A 15,973-nucleotide genomic window follows, 5' to 3' on the forward strand; every position below is an offset into this window, starting at 1 on the left:
GCCCTCTGTTGGCCGAAATCATTTTTAATACGATATCGTTTTTAAATTAATTTAAAAATGACCAACATTAATAAATATTTGTCTTAATAATTTTTTCCGGTTATAAAATATTAGAATTAAAATGAGTCTTAAAATTTTAAATTAAAAAAAAAATTGTATTTTTACAAACGTACAGTACAAAAATTCAAATTTAGCCAATGAAATTTTAGTCTATTATTTTTAATTGAAAATTTTTAAAATTGTCTAATTATTATTATTTTTTTTAAAAAATAATTAAAGTTTTGATTTATATACTGTAATATTATGCATATTGTTAATTTGAAATTTATGCTAACAAAAACATTATTGTGAAAAATACTCATATTTTATTATATATTTTATTTTACAAGATAAATGACAATGAAATAGTTTTAAACTTTATTGACAAAAATCGTAAAATTTTATTAAAACGCTGATACAATTATACAATAAACAAATAGTTGAAGTATCAAATTATCACCTTGAAATATTATGCTTTTTGTACTTTGACAAAACAAAGTCTTCACAATACACAATTTGTTTTCACTAAAATTTCTTTAAAAAAAATGTTTACTTAATTATAACATTAAAAAAATTCTTAAGAAAATTTGATAATTAAAAAATAAAATAAAAATTAACATACATAATGCTTTCATTTCATTATTTTCTTTTGTTCTGTATAAACTCTTGAATTGTATCATAGCAATTTCAATGCACCTCAATTGTGAATAAATAAAACAGAAACAACTAGTAGTAATGCCAGAATGTTTATTGTAAAATTTATTAAAATATTATAAAATAAAATCATAGTTAATCTAAAAAGTTTCAAATGTACAACTGCACAAGTTAGGATATTTGGTTAACACTTTTCCTAGGTTAGATAACAATGACATTGTTTTGATCTATGTTAATGTAGAATGCAGAAAGTGGAATGTATATCATTAAAACACATTTTTATACCCTTCTTTTATCCTGAATTATGTGATCAATTATATTTTGTGACCATACAGAATATCTTAGCAGCATAAAAAGAATATTTTTTTCAAAAATTGAGCAATTTTCTTTTCTTATCATAAATATACACAAAAATCCTTTCTAAAAATTTTTTGCAGATTATTAAGTAAATTTTAATATATTTTAAACATCATTGTTAACTAAATATTTATATTTTCTTGTTACATTTTTATTTTCAACCATATTATTCTTTCAAGTATCAATTCACCAATACATTTACACTATGATATTTTTCTTCATTATTTTTTTTTATAATTTCAAAAACACTATGTAATATTGCTATATAATGCATTAATAATATGCAATGCTATATTTGAAATGCGTGATTCACACTATGTAATTCATTTAATAATAATAATAAATAACATAACTGCATACTGAGTTTATTAATAAAGAATAATCATCAAAGATAATATAATAGTCAAAAAACAATACCTAACACAGTATTTAATATAAAAATAATTGTCACATATTAAAAACAAATTTCTAATATGTAAGTGATATTTAAAGTTCACTTTCTTCTTTTTTTGACATAGTACAGGCCTATTTCATTTTAAAACACTTCACTAATACAGCACCTGCTTTACTCTTAAAAAAAAAGAAACCCTTATTTATTATTTTTTGCACTTCTTCAGATCTAGTGATATTGCACATTTAATAAAATGATAGGGTAGACACAATTTTAGGCTTTTACTTACACTGGTAAATGAAGAAAGGGTTTGCTTTAAAATGACATTCATCTTACTGCTGTGGTCTGTAACATAACCTGTTGTACCTTTGATTATAAGCATACAATGTTAACAAGGTATGCCTATAATGAAAATTAATTTGATACTTTGAAATTATTGAAATAAAGTAGAAAAATATTCAACTTTTCTTAAATATTTTATTTTGAAATAATAAATCTGTGTTTGGACTATATTTGAAAAGCATGCTTTTACTTATTGAATTAAATTAATTACAAATTTACTCAAACACAACATTAAACTGAACAAAAGGTTAAAAGTTCCATTATAAAGAATGGAAGTATGTGATCTTAATCTTTATTCTGGTTTATTTTGATGTTATATGTCAGTAAATTTTTACTTTATTATAGTCATAATATTCAGATGCTGTTTGTAAATCATTTAAAAAGAAAATTAATATTTACTGTAACTGTAATAGAAATTGATATAATAAATTAATCCAAATTTGGATAAGAGAGAATTTTTCTTTATACAATGAATGTTTAAATATTTTATGAAAATTCTTACTAGAATAAATTTTTTGATGATGAAAAATATTTAAGACTTTCCTACATTACACAAAAATATAAAAGTTTACAATGTTATGTAAGATGATTAAAGGATATATTACAAAAATATATGCAAAAGCAATGTCAAAATAGAGAGAATTCTATATTTCTGTGATTTCTTTTTTAATTCTATATCTAAGTCATCCAAAATAGAATATAACCATAAATTAAATATGGTCTAAAAACCACATTCCTAAAAATAAGTATCAGCATCTATGGATTTAAATTTAAAAGTATCCATCTTTTAAAAATGGAAAATATTAAACTAAAAGCATTTGTCAAATGTGTTATTACTATTTTAAAAAGTGTTTATTTTATGCAAAAAAAAATATATATATATATATATATATATATAATTATGATTATGACATGAATTTAATCATTATTGAAAATTAAGATAATAAAATGAATATTGAAAATTATGTTATAAACCAGCGTTTCTCAAAGTGGGCGATAATGCCCCTTGTGGGCAGTGAGTAAATTTAGGGGGGTGCTGGAGGCAGGGTACTGAACGGTGATCAAAGGTAAAAGTTCCCTTTCCTCTGTCAAACGGATAAGAGGAAGCATTGCATTTAATGGTTTCCAGATGTCGAGAACAATGTACGGTAAGGGCACAAAGTGTGAGATTCATAGAAAAGTTTTCCTAAGAATATTTCCAATCCTTTCTCACACGGGGGGCGTTGGGTATAAATTTATGGAACAAAGGGGGCGGTGGATCGAAAAAGTTTGAGAATCACTGTTATAAACCAATCATGAAAAGACAGAAAATGGAAGTCACTCTTTAAACAGAGTAATTAAACTGATTCTAGTTGAGTCATTCTGTCATTAGAATTCAACTAGTTCAAGGATGTGAAAAAAATCTTTAATTTCTGCAAAGTTACATCAGAAATATATAAACATCTCCTCTAATACTATCATTTCTGTAAATTTATTTTTTTAAATATAATAATCATAATACATATTTAGAACACCTTTTGGACTACACAGGATTATATTGTGAAATTTTTAGTTTTCCTAAACCTAAAATGATATTTAGGTGAGATTATCTTACTTAAAGTGACTGTCTTAATCTAACAAACCAGTTTGTTATATATTTTTTGAATAACTTATCATTTCACTGTTAAAAGAAAAGAACAAAAGTACACATTTTTTATTAATCAAATTTTTCCTGGAAAGTTCTGAAAGAAAAGAAAAAAAAAAACACTCAATTAAAACTTTCTTGTAAAAAGAATAAGATTTTTAAGGATGAAAAGATTCTGTTTCATTTAAGAACAGATTTGAATTACAATATTTAAATATAATTAAGGCATCCTTAAATGCTCAATGAAATTACAAGCTCATGAAGTAATATATTTATCAAATTTTGTTAACTTTTATAAAGTTTAATTAGGATCAAAATATTTTATTTAAATAAATTTTTTGTTTTTATAATATACATTCCACTTTTATTGCTGAGTTATCTGACTTAGGAAAAATTATAAATTACAAAAATAAAATATTTAAAATTATTTCAAAATTTCAGATGCACATTTTTAACAAATATCTGCAACAAAACAATCAATAATATAATAAAAATAATCATTTGAAAAAGTTTCGAAAAAATTTGGCTACTCCTCTAACTGATCTACAATAATACTTTTTGTACTTAACTATTTAAAAATTCAAAAACAGATCATTTACACAGAAAAATCTAAAAAATATAATTATGCAACAACCATATTTTGATATGTTTACTTTTATAATCCCAAGAACAGGACATAGCAACTATCTACGCAATTAGTTAAAAGTTAAAATTAATAATAATAATAATAATTAATCATTTACTATTAAATATTTTTAGATCTGAATAATGAGTATTATAACAAATCATTCTTGCAACTTAGACTAAAAAATTCTGAGATGGTAGCTATGTCACTGTTTGGTAAAAAATTTTAGAAGTTAAACATCCAAAATTAGAAAATATTTGTACAGTTGGAAATATTAATTTTCAAAATCTAATAGTTTATAAAATTATCATATTGTACAGTTGTTCAACCGAGAGATTCTTTAACATTCATAAAATCTCACAGTTATGCATTTTTTTAAAATGAGCAAATATATATATTTATGTATGTACATTATATATATATAATTTCAAAGTATTTTCTTCAGTTATTAGGTGGTTTCCACTTTTTGTAACGATAATAACCTAATACTATTGCTACAATAATCATTATTGTTATAACAATTAAAGCTAATATAATAAATAATAAATAATCCTCAATAGCTTCATTGCCTTCTTTTACTGATTCGTTGATTCTGAAAAAGAAAGGTTGACTCTTACTTATTATCAATATCTTAAAAGCATTTTAATATAATAAAATTTAGCTATTTATTACAATATAAAATAAATTAATTGAGTTTGAAAAGTAACTCTCTAAGCTAATTGTATTTAAAATCTTAAAATTTTTTATCTTGATAATTTATGCAGTTTTAAATGATAAAATTATTAATTTAACAGAAATAAAAAAATATTGTATACATTTAATATGTATTGCATTAATGTAATTGTCAATAAATATAAATCACTTAGAAAAATATTTAAGTAACTTAGTTTTAGAAGAGTGTAATCTAAAATATTATCTTTTATAAAAATTAAAATATATTAACTAGAATGTTAACACAAAGTTATTTTAAATAAAATTTAAATAAAAGTGAGAGGGAGGAAAAAACTGTCAGTTTTAGCATTCCACAATTAAAATATTTTAAAATATAAACATTTATCTGTATTGTTTATTGCTTTTTGCCCTTAATTTCATTAAATGTTTCTACTAGCCTAAACAGTTATTTATTTTAGGGCTTATCAAAGTTATTTATCTGTATAATATTAAATAATTTTATTAATTAAAGCAAATAATATATTGATAAATTATTAATAGTAACTATTGAGCAAAAACAATATATAAAATATTTAAAACAAAATAAAAATGTTTTCATAATGTTGATTTTAAGTTATGAAATGTTGTCAATGTATTTTAATTAAAAAATATTTGATGTATTTTTATCAGTATATCACACAAAATACAATAAAACAGATAAATCATTATCAAACATAAAAAGACTATTAATCCAATTATGAATGAATAAATAAATATTCACTGTTTATTAATAATACTTATATTGATTTTACCAAAGACAGATGTTATTGGTACAACTCAACTGACAATTCTTTGAACCATTTACTAAGAGAATGTGAAGGGTTAGTTAAATAAATACCATCAAAAATATGAAATTAAGGAACTAATATGTACAAAACAAAATCAAGATTATAGAACTAAATTAAACAATCTTATGTTAAATCAAATGTATAGAATTAATAAATTTTTTAATCAAATCGCTAATGAATTTAAAAAATATATAAAATAAAATATAAAATAATAATAAAATATAAATAAAAAATTAATAGAAATCAAATAATGTTTACTAATGATAATGTAAATCACAGTAAAATATTTAAATGTAAACAAATGTTACAATAATCACATGGTAGTACATTTTGACATCACTTATAATCTTTAAGAAAATGTATATTGGATGAATGTTGAATAACAAATGTATACTATTAAATTACTGAAAAATAACCCCCTGTAACAAGGTTTGCCTTAATGCAAATAAAATAATAAATATTATTATTATAGATCATTATCAAATGTTCAGAGCCCATCAATAGGTTAAATAAAGACAATTTTCTGTCATTTGAATACAAAATTCAGCAAATAATTTGATATGCATTTTGGCACAATTTTAGAGATGAAGTTTTTGGAAAATATTAAGCTCTATAAATTTAAATTTAATAACAAAAAATAACAGTTAATTGTTAGAATTAAATTTTCCTACTTTTTAGATGGTTAAATGAAACAAAAAAATTTGAGGCTAGTATAAACATTAATTTTTCAAAAAGATACTAAAGTTATATTTACATTAACAATATAACATATTAATAGCATTTGTACAGTAATAATGTTTCATATTCATATAGTGTTTAGTAGAAGAATTATGAAAACAATGAACAAAGAAGTATAATGAATTACATGTTTAAATGAACATGGTAGGCTATTATAATCAGATTATCTAAAAGTGATTATGAACAAGATACAAATACCAAATCAAAGTTATGAAATATGACAACTCCACAAGCAATAAGGTCCTATTGTTATATAGATATAATACTGTAAAGTTTGTAAATATTTTGACTGTCCATTTTTAGTGGCCATTGATAAAATATATTTAAATGAATTGAATGTGTACTATAGCTTGCGATAAGAACTTGAAATTTTGAATAGATATTCTTAGAGTATAAACTTTGAGTTCAATAATTGAACTCAAAGTTTAAGCTATTAAACTAGATGATAGCTTTTAACTCAAAAAAACTAATTATAATCAATATTAGTACAACAGATATCAAAAGCAGTGAAAATATTTTCATCACTTCAACTTTATATTGTCATTTTCACAGATGAATTAGGAGTTGAAATTATAGCCATATTCTTAAAATGACTATTGATAAATATAGTCGTCACTTTAAAAAATTCTATAAGAAAATATTTTCAGTTTAGAAAATTCCAATCAAATAACTATCAACGTATTAGTACAATTAAGATATGTCTATTAGATAGTTGTGGCATTCTAGTATGTTTTTATACTGAAAAGGTAAAGATCGGTAAAGTAAAATTATGAAAGAATTGGATATGTATGTAACAAGTTGTTTTACAAAATAATCATATTATGTCTTTATAAAGAGAGAGACAAATTAATTTAACTATTTGTATGCAAATTTTAATTTGGGGAAAAAATTTCTAAAATAACTTATCATCACTAAAATTTGATTTTTTTAATTGGAGTAAATATGACTGACTTATAATATCAAGATAAATCTCTCATTTACAATTAAAGTGGATGCGGATGTATTGTACAAATAAAGATATAGTTCTACATTAAGTATATGTTTAAATATATATTTTAAGTTTGTAATTATTGGTTATATCTTCTTAATATTTTTTTATCCAATAGTATAGAACTAAGAACAAATTTGGCAAGCAGGCAAATACAGCATTGTCCAATTTTCATTTGTAAATGAGAACAAAGTCATACTTTAAAAAGGTTAAAAAGTACTCTGAATGTGAATGAGATTTTATTTCATTTTATTAAAACGCAATTTTGAAAATATTATAATTCAAATAAACAAGTTAAATTTTGTTTTCTCTTAAATTTACATAAAACAGAAATACAGAGAAAGAATGAGAAAATATGAATTTTTAGAATGAAATCAATATTTAATAATTACAGATGAAAATAACTTACCTCATGCCAAGAGCTGAAACTTCTAGTTTGGATTTAAATATAAAAGAAAATTTCCCATTCATAACAAATTCTTTAAGTGACTTTATTAGTGTATCATTAGTTGATATTACATTTACTTTCATTATATAATAATCTTCTATTCTTACAATTTTTGAATATTGGGGAATAATATCAACTTTACTTCCTAATTGTAAATGTTTTAAAGAAGCTATATGCAATTCTTCTATTGTTCCCATTTTTAATACTTCATCCATTATTGTTAAACTAAAATATATTTCTATTTCTATTTCATCCAACTTTCCTAGAAATTATAAAAATTATATTTTTTTAAAATAATTATTAACATTTATGTAAAGTTAATCATGTCATTTACAAACCTGATACTTCATTTTCAATAAAATTCTTTCTAAATTTTGTTGAACAAATAATACCCCAATTTGGACAAATCAAATTATATTTTTCTCCATAATACTGCAAAGAAATTAATTAATTCAGCATTACTATGTAACCTAATTTATAAAAATTATAATTGTAAATAAAATATTAAATAACCTCAATAGTAAGTTTAGTTTTTTGTGGACAGTCCATCCAAAAGTCATCTATAAACATCTTCAAACTACCATTTTCTAAACATTTATACATTCCACAGAAGCTGTTTGACTAAAATTTAAAAAAAGGTCAAATTTCATTTATAATAAAATAAATTTTAAATATATTATATTTAATAATAAACATTTATTTACTCCTTACTTTATTCTCATTTATTAATAAAATGCATGCTGATATTGTTTCATTTGTATATACAGCTGTTTTACAATAACTCTATTAAATAAATAAATAATATTAAAATATAATAATTAAATGTTTCTGTAGAAAATTTAATGGAAATCAATATATTATATAAAAAAAATATTACTTAACAACTAACAGTAGAATTAGGCTTGTAAATGCCACATTTCTTCCATTGACTAATTTTATGGCAATAACTTTCTGTTAAATGTAAATAATCACATCCCTTCATTCTTCTATAATCACTAAAAATATTAGTATAAAACTTTAATCATTAAAAATCTTAGCATAAGATAGTTCTAAAATTAGATTTGACTACAGAAACTATTTTGTTTATGACATTTAAAAATTTAAGTTCATTACAGATTATTTTAATAATTATTTGATTCAAAGTTGCCATATATCATCAGGTAAGAATTTAAAATTATTTTATAGAAATTCATTCTGAAAAGAAAGGAATAACATAAAATTATAATACTTATTGTAAAGAAATTAAGATTTTATTAAATCATATAAAAATATATTTTATTTAAATTATTAATGAAATAAATATAGCTGCAAAAGTGTTATATAATGAATGTAAAGTTTAGTTATTTCATCTGCTACACAAATTATTTTTAAAACTTTTATATTCAAAAATATTAATTTAAACATTAGTAAAAATAGTTTTGAAGTCAGGACAGAGAACTTTTTACATGTTTTACGTATTGAGGCAGATAAGAGGATAAGAGCCTATAATAAAAAGTTGACTTTGCCATAAGACCATTTGTTTCTGAAGTATGAAAAGGACATAAAATAAACAAGAAGAAGCTATGTGTTTTCTTCTGTTAAACTTCTTGTAAAAAAATTCTTTTTAATTATTATTTTAATTGGAATTGCTTTTTACTTCAAAAGAAATTTTGAAACATATATATACAGGAAATCCTCATTAATTTGAAATTCAAGGGACAAAATAATTGTGACTTTGAATTATTGAATTTTGAGGTATCCAAAATTAATATATTTCTGTACAATATACAAATTCCATGTAATTGATGTAATTTGTTAATGAAACAGAATATGGCTACATATGTAGAATGCTATTTTTCATTAATTAATAATTAATAATAATAATAATAATAACTCTCCCGTGGTCACCACCTGGTCGTGGTGGGAGAGCCCAGTATTTTTACTGATCCATAGGGCAATGCAGGCTGGAGCATAAGCTCCTGGTAGGGACACCCATGCCAGTAAGGTCTATGGGGAGAAATGAAGCTAAGAGTGACCACGCCCACATTCTGTGGAGATATTCATCATGGTAATAACTAGATCAAAGTGTGATACCGGCTCGGACGTCGCCCGGGTTAACAAGGTCCGCGTTCGTGGGTTAGGCAGAGGCTCACGTTCGAAAAATAGGCCACAGTCTCCCTTGGTTACCGGTGGCAAAAGCAGCACCGGCCCAAGCATGGCTACTGCAATGCCCTCAACAGATGTGAGGAACAAACCCAGCCTTGGTGTTTCTGTGGCAATGCATCCACAGACCACAAAGGCTGGAAAACCACGCCAACGGATGAAATGGACAGTAGAAATGAACGAGTTTATCATCCGTAGTTACTACACCATCACAAAACTCGAAACAAACATGACAGCATACAGACAACAACTACACCATAGATTCACACAACAGTATCCTCACCTCACTGTCACCGAACAAAGGGTTGTTGATCAAAAAAGAACAATTATACACAACAACCTTATTCCACAAACAACACTTGAACTTATCAAACAACAGGTTGCTGATCAAATACATCAACAGACAGAAACATCTAACATTAATGAAGATCATGTAACCTGTCAGGATAATCCAGCAACAAGCATTGATAATAACACACATACAACAATTACCACTAATGATACTACAGACATTTCCTCATCCATCACTGATAACATAGACATGGATTTAGTTAATACACTCTCACATATATTTCAGGAAACACTCACTAAATATACAGGCACAGATCCCACACAACGACCACGAATACCAAAAATCAACACGTCAAAGGAAGTAGGAAAAACACTAAATTACGTAAACACTCACTTACTACCACACTACATTCATTCAATTTCTACACTCGCAGACATTCATACATTAGTGTATGCTGGAGCAGTCACAGTAGTGACACACCATGGGCTGAAAGTACAATCACAGACAAACACACAGAAAACAAAATTCTATCACAAGCCTGCCTGGCAGAGAAGAATAGAAACACAAATAAATGACATTAGACAGCAATTAGGCAAGCTGACACAATACGCTAAAAACAACATAACACCCAAATTAAGGAAACAGCTCAAAAACATTTTCAAGAAAATAAAAACACACACAAAACATGAACATCACAACACACGCATTACAGAATACATTGATACACTAAAACAAAAACTTGCTGCCAAAGCACGTAGACTCAAACGATACAAAACATGTACACTACGAAAACAACAAAATAAATTATTTACAAACAATGAAAAACTCTTTTACAGACAAATCAATAACAAAGCAAACACTGTTACACAGCACAGTGGCACACCAACAGAAGAAGAACTCACAACATATTGGTCTTCTCTTTGGTCCAGTGCTGTCACGCATAATGCTGATGCAGGCTGGATCGAGGAGGAGAACAGAAACTTGCACAACATACCAACTATGCCCTGTGTTGAAATAAGCATACATGATTTCCAATACACTGTTAACAGAACACACAACTGGAAGACACCTGGTGTAGACAACATTCACAATTTCTGGTACAAAAAGTTTACATCACTGCACCAGGAACTAGCTAAACATCTAACACACATCATCATCAATCCACAAGACATGCCAAATTTTCTTACCCAGGGCATCACCTACATGAAACCTAAAAACAACAATACCACAGACCCCACACAATACAGACCAATTACATGTCTTCCAACACTCTACAAATTATTGACATCCTGTATCGCAAACAAAATATACAAACACGTTGAAGAACACAACATTCTAACAGAACAGCAAAAAGGTTGTCGTAGAAACCACAGGGGATGCAAAGAACAGTTACTCATAGATTCAGTCATTCTACGGCAAGCACACAAACAACACAGAAACATACACATGGCATATATAGACTACAGAAAAGCATTCGACAGTGTTCCACACAGTTGGCTGCTACATATTCTACACATGTACAAAATACATCCATCACTCATTGCATTCTTTCAAAACACTATGCAGCACTGGAGAACAACACTACATCTCAGGGTTAGTAACACTTCCATACAAACAAACCAAATTTTTATTAGGCGAGGAATATTTCAAGGAGATTCCTTGAGTCCTCTCTGGTTCTGCTTAGCCCTGAACCCATTATCCAACATGTTAAACAACACGCAATATGGTTACAATATCAGACACGAAAAAACAACACAGTTTACACTGTCACATCTCATGTACATGGATGACATAAAACTTTATGCATCCACACAAAAACAACTTCATCAACTCCTACAAATCACACATTCATACACCAAGGACATACAAATGGAATTTGGCCTAGATAAATGCAAAACAGTTCACATAGAAAAAGGAATCCTGAAGAAAGAAGATTTTGCACTTGGAAATGGAGACATTATTGAATCCATGGAAGAGGGCGAGTTCTACAAGTATTTAGGATTCCAACAGGCCAAACTAACAGAACATACACAAATAAAGCAAAGATTAATTAAAGAATACCAAAGTAGGTTAAATGCTATTCTCAGAACAGAGTTAAATGCAAAACACACAGTTAAAGCAATAAACACATATGTCATCCCAGTACTCACATATTCTTTTGGAGTTATACATTGGACTCACACTGATCTCGAGCAACTCCAAAGGAAAACAAGAACTACACTTACTAAGCATAAACAACATCATCCTAAATCCGCCACAGAAAGATTAACCCTTCCACGTAAAGATGGCGGACGTGGCCTGATTGACATAGTTAACCTTCACTACAAACAAATACAGTCACTGCGAGAGTTTTTCTACAAAAAACAAGAAACATCACAATTACATAAAGCAGTAACTCTAGCAGACTCAAATAACACACCATTAAACTTACACTCACATCATATGGACACAACACAACATATAAAAAGCATAGACACCATTAAGCAATCGTGGGCTCGAAAGGCACTCCATGGCAGGCATCCTTATGATCTGGCCCAGGATTTTGTTGACAAAACTGCGTCAAACAGCTGGTTAGCTCGGGGATGCCTCTTTGGGGAGACGGAAGGCTTCATGATTGCCATACAGGATCAGGTCATAAATACTAAAAACTACAGAAAACACATACTCAAAGATGCAACACTCACAAATGACACATGCAGAAAATGTCACGTCATGCCAGAAACTATACAACATATCACCTCTGGTTGCAAGCTCTTGGCACAGACAGATTATTTACACAGACATAATCAAGTAGCAAATATAATACACCAAGAGCTTGCAAAGAAACACAAATTATTAGACATCCACGAACCATACTACAAATACATCCCACAGACAGTATTGGAAAACAACACGCACAAAATGTACTACGACAGAGCCATAATCACAGATAAAACAATTTACCACAACAGACCAGACATCACACTCATTGACAAACACAATAAAATCACATACATTATAGACATATCCATTCCAAACACTCACAATATACAAAATGCATGCACTGAAAAAATTAGCAAGTACACAGAACTCGCCCAGGAAATAAGGCATCTGTGGAGGATGGATAGGGTGCTTATTGTACCTGTTGTTCTCTCCTCTACAGGTGTCATACCACACATACTACACAAAAGCCTGGGCACATTGGAATTGAATAGAAACACATACATCACACTGCAGAAAGCCACTATATTGAATACATGTCATATTGTGAGAAAATTCCTGAATACAGACACACACACACTGATACACTTCTTTAATTTCTGTTTTGGTTACTATGCCTTGACTTTGGTCCGGCATAGTACACAGCCACCGGTGTTAACCGAGTATATCTCACTTAACCCAACATAATAATAATAATAATAATAATATAAACTGCAGATAAATATCGTGTCCAATGAGAACCTCACAGGTTGCCAGACAGGTTTCATAAAAAGTAAAGTAGAATACCCCGAAATGTAGCCCAAATTATTTTTAAAGTAGTCCAAAAGTAGTAAGTCATCCAAATCTAGTAACCTATAACCCTACAATTATCTCTATTTGTCAATCTGCTACTTGTAGCCCAATCTTGCCCAGCCATATTTTATGAGATAAGAGGAAAAAAAACCCATTGATGGGTAAGGTATCACCAAAATGAGCTATTGTAAAAGCAAAGCCATCTTGACCAGATTAGAGTTATTCTTGATCTGATGTTCTCTTATATTGATAGTATGGAAGTACTTCAATCTAAATGAATGAGTCAACACATACATATCACAGTTCAGGCAGAATTTTCACTTCAAATTTTAAAGCAGCCATATTTCAAACTAATTGAATTCCTTAACATGTGAACTTCTATATCCCCCAGCTGGTTACGAAGTACTTACGAAATAGTACCGTTATCAATTAACAAGATTTCGAACTATCTGAATTCAAATTAATAAAGATTTTCTGTAATAGTTTAAAAAATTCAAGAGAAATGCTTTTACGAAAACTTATGTCTATATAATTATATTATAATTATGTTGAATAAGATAATTAACAAAATGATTTTTTAAAATAGTTCAGTATTTTTTCAAATTATGATTTGTTTCAAATGTTAATAAGGACAGTTTATTCTAAATTAATATTTACTAAAAACAGATAAATAAATTATTATATTATATATTTGATTTTATATATAAACATCTTGTAATTTCTTTTTTAAATGTCAGATTAGTTTCATCCAATTTAAGATATAAGCAGCAAATTTTTGATTTAATTATATAGACATAAGTAAATTTTTAAAAAAAATTAATTTCTAATAGCATAATTTGAATTTAGTAATGAAGATAAAAAATTCATGCATGAAAATATTATTTGGGAGCTTCATTAAACTATTATATGTAAAACAAATTTTTATTCTATAGTTAATATCTAATAATATTAATTAACAATATAAAAACCAAAAGAATCATATTATAATAAATGAATTAAATTTTTAAAGCAAAATAAACAAATGACATGCTTGTTAAATATGTTAAAAGAAAAAGGTATAAAGCTGTTGTTGTGAATTTAATCTTAAAGATTAAATTCACAACAACATTTTGCAGCTAATAAAATTATTTAATATTTTTAGATTCATAAACATAAGAATTCTAAAATCCAAATGTGTAAAAATATTAGAATCTAAGTTCTGATTCATTGAGATTCTAATATTTCATATGCCGAATTAAATATTTCATACATTTAAATTCTCTAGATTATAAATCAATAAGGTAATCTTTGTAATTATATACTGGAATAAGTCAGAAAAGAAATAAGATGTTACAAGATCATACATCTGATTAAGGTTAGTATGTTGAAGTAATATTGAACTCTCAAATATAATAATGTATTTGATATTTCAATTAACACAAACCAAATCAAAAATATAATCCATTAACATAAAACTAAATTTATATATTTAAATTCAATTTAGAATACTTACGTCATACTACAGAAGTAATTATCATCAAGAGCACTGCAAGTTTCTTTAACTGCAAAATTACAACCTTCACCTAAAATTTAGTTAAGTTTTATTATTTTATATCTAAATATAAATTCATATAAAAAAAAAGTGCATTTCTTTATAATACCTTTCCCCCAAAAATACCCATCTGTATTGGAAAAATTAACTTGATACCATCCACTGTCAGCAAATACAGCAGCACTAATAGGATCTACAGAAATATAATCTGCCTGAAAGTTAAAACAAATTTAATGAAGTATATTAACAATAAATCAAGAATGAATAAAATTCTGTAAATTAACCATAAATTTCCCTAATTTATTTATAGAATTTTAAATATCTGTTAATAATTAGATTAATTGTTCATTATTGACAAATATTTAAAGAGCCTTACTAAATTACTTTTAATATTTATAACTTTATATTTGTTTGATTACTTTTTATAATAAAATAAAAAACTAAAAATAACTATAGAAATATTCATTAGAAACAAAGTTTTGTCATAAAAACTATTAGTTTTTCCATCTTGTGATGCATCTTGACCTAAGTTTCAATCTTTTTGAACTGATCCCTTAATACAAAGTCAAACCCACATAAAGCTTTGTTATATGTAGGCTTCAGTTGTTATGGATTATCAGTTCATATGAACTTTTCTCCATCCCTTCGATCTTCAATATTAAAGATACACTAAAATGTTCAGATATTACAAAGCAGTATATCAGATATAACAAAGATTTGAATAAAGAACAAAGATATAACAAAGATATAACTCATTGATGCACAGCTGTACCAGAAAATATAACATAGAACAAGGAAAAGCCAACCATAG

At 26.5% G+C, this 15,973-nt stretch overlaps 1 protein-coding gene across 4 annotated transcripts in view; it reads right to left on the reverse strand.

The window, feature by feature from the left end:
* Positions 1–3,607: 3,607 nt before the first annotated feature.
* The window catches only part of LOC136969555 (ciliated left-right organizer metallopeptidase-like), a 39,304-nt gene continuing 26,938 nt past the window's right edge, over positions 3,608–15,973 (reverse strand). For 3 of the 4 annotated variants that reach the window (XM_067263770.1, XM_067263769.1, XM_067263768.1), the window contains 8 exons: positions 15,272–15,374; positions 15,124–15,193; positions 8,595–8,700; positions 8,417–8,488; positions 8,219–8,326; positions 8,044–8,137; positions 7,667–7,967; positions 3,608–4,624 (listed from right to left, as the gene is read on the reverse strand). In XM_067263770.1, coding sequence (XP_067119871.1) covers positions 4,474–4,624; positions 7,667–7,967; positions 8,044–8,137; positions 8,219–8,326; positions 8,417–8,488; positions 8,595–8,700; positions 15,124–15,193; positions 15,272–15,374 — 1,005 coding nt within the window. In that variant the 3' untranslated portion in view covers positions 3,608–4,473. The remainder of the gene's footprint in view (positions 4,625–7,666; positions 7,968–8,043; positions 8,138–8,218; positions 8,327–8,416; positions 8,489–8,594; positions 8,701–15,123; positions 15,194–15,271; positions 15,375–15,973) is intronic. The other variant, XM_067263767.1, reaches the window with a different exon arrangement.

Source organism: Centruroides vittatus, unplaced genomic scaffold (genome assembly GCF_030686945.1).
Source record: "Centruroides vittatus isolate TY-2023 unplaced genomic scaffold, ASM3068694v2 contig_18, whole genome shotgun sequence".
In the NCBI taxonomy this organism is placed as follows: domain Eukaryota; kingdom Metazoa; phylum Arthropoda; class Arachnida; order Scorpiones; family Buthidae; genus Centruroides; species Centruroides vittatus.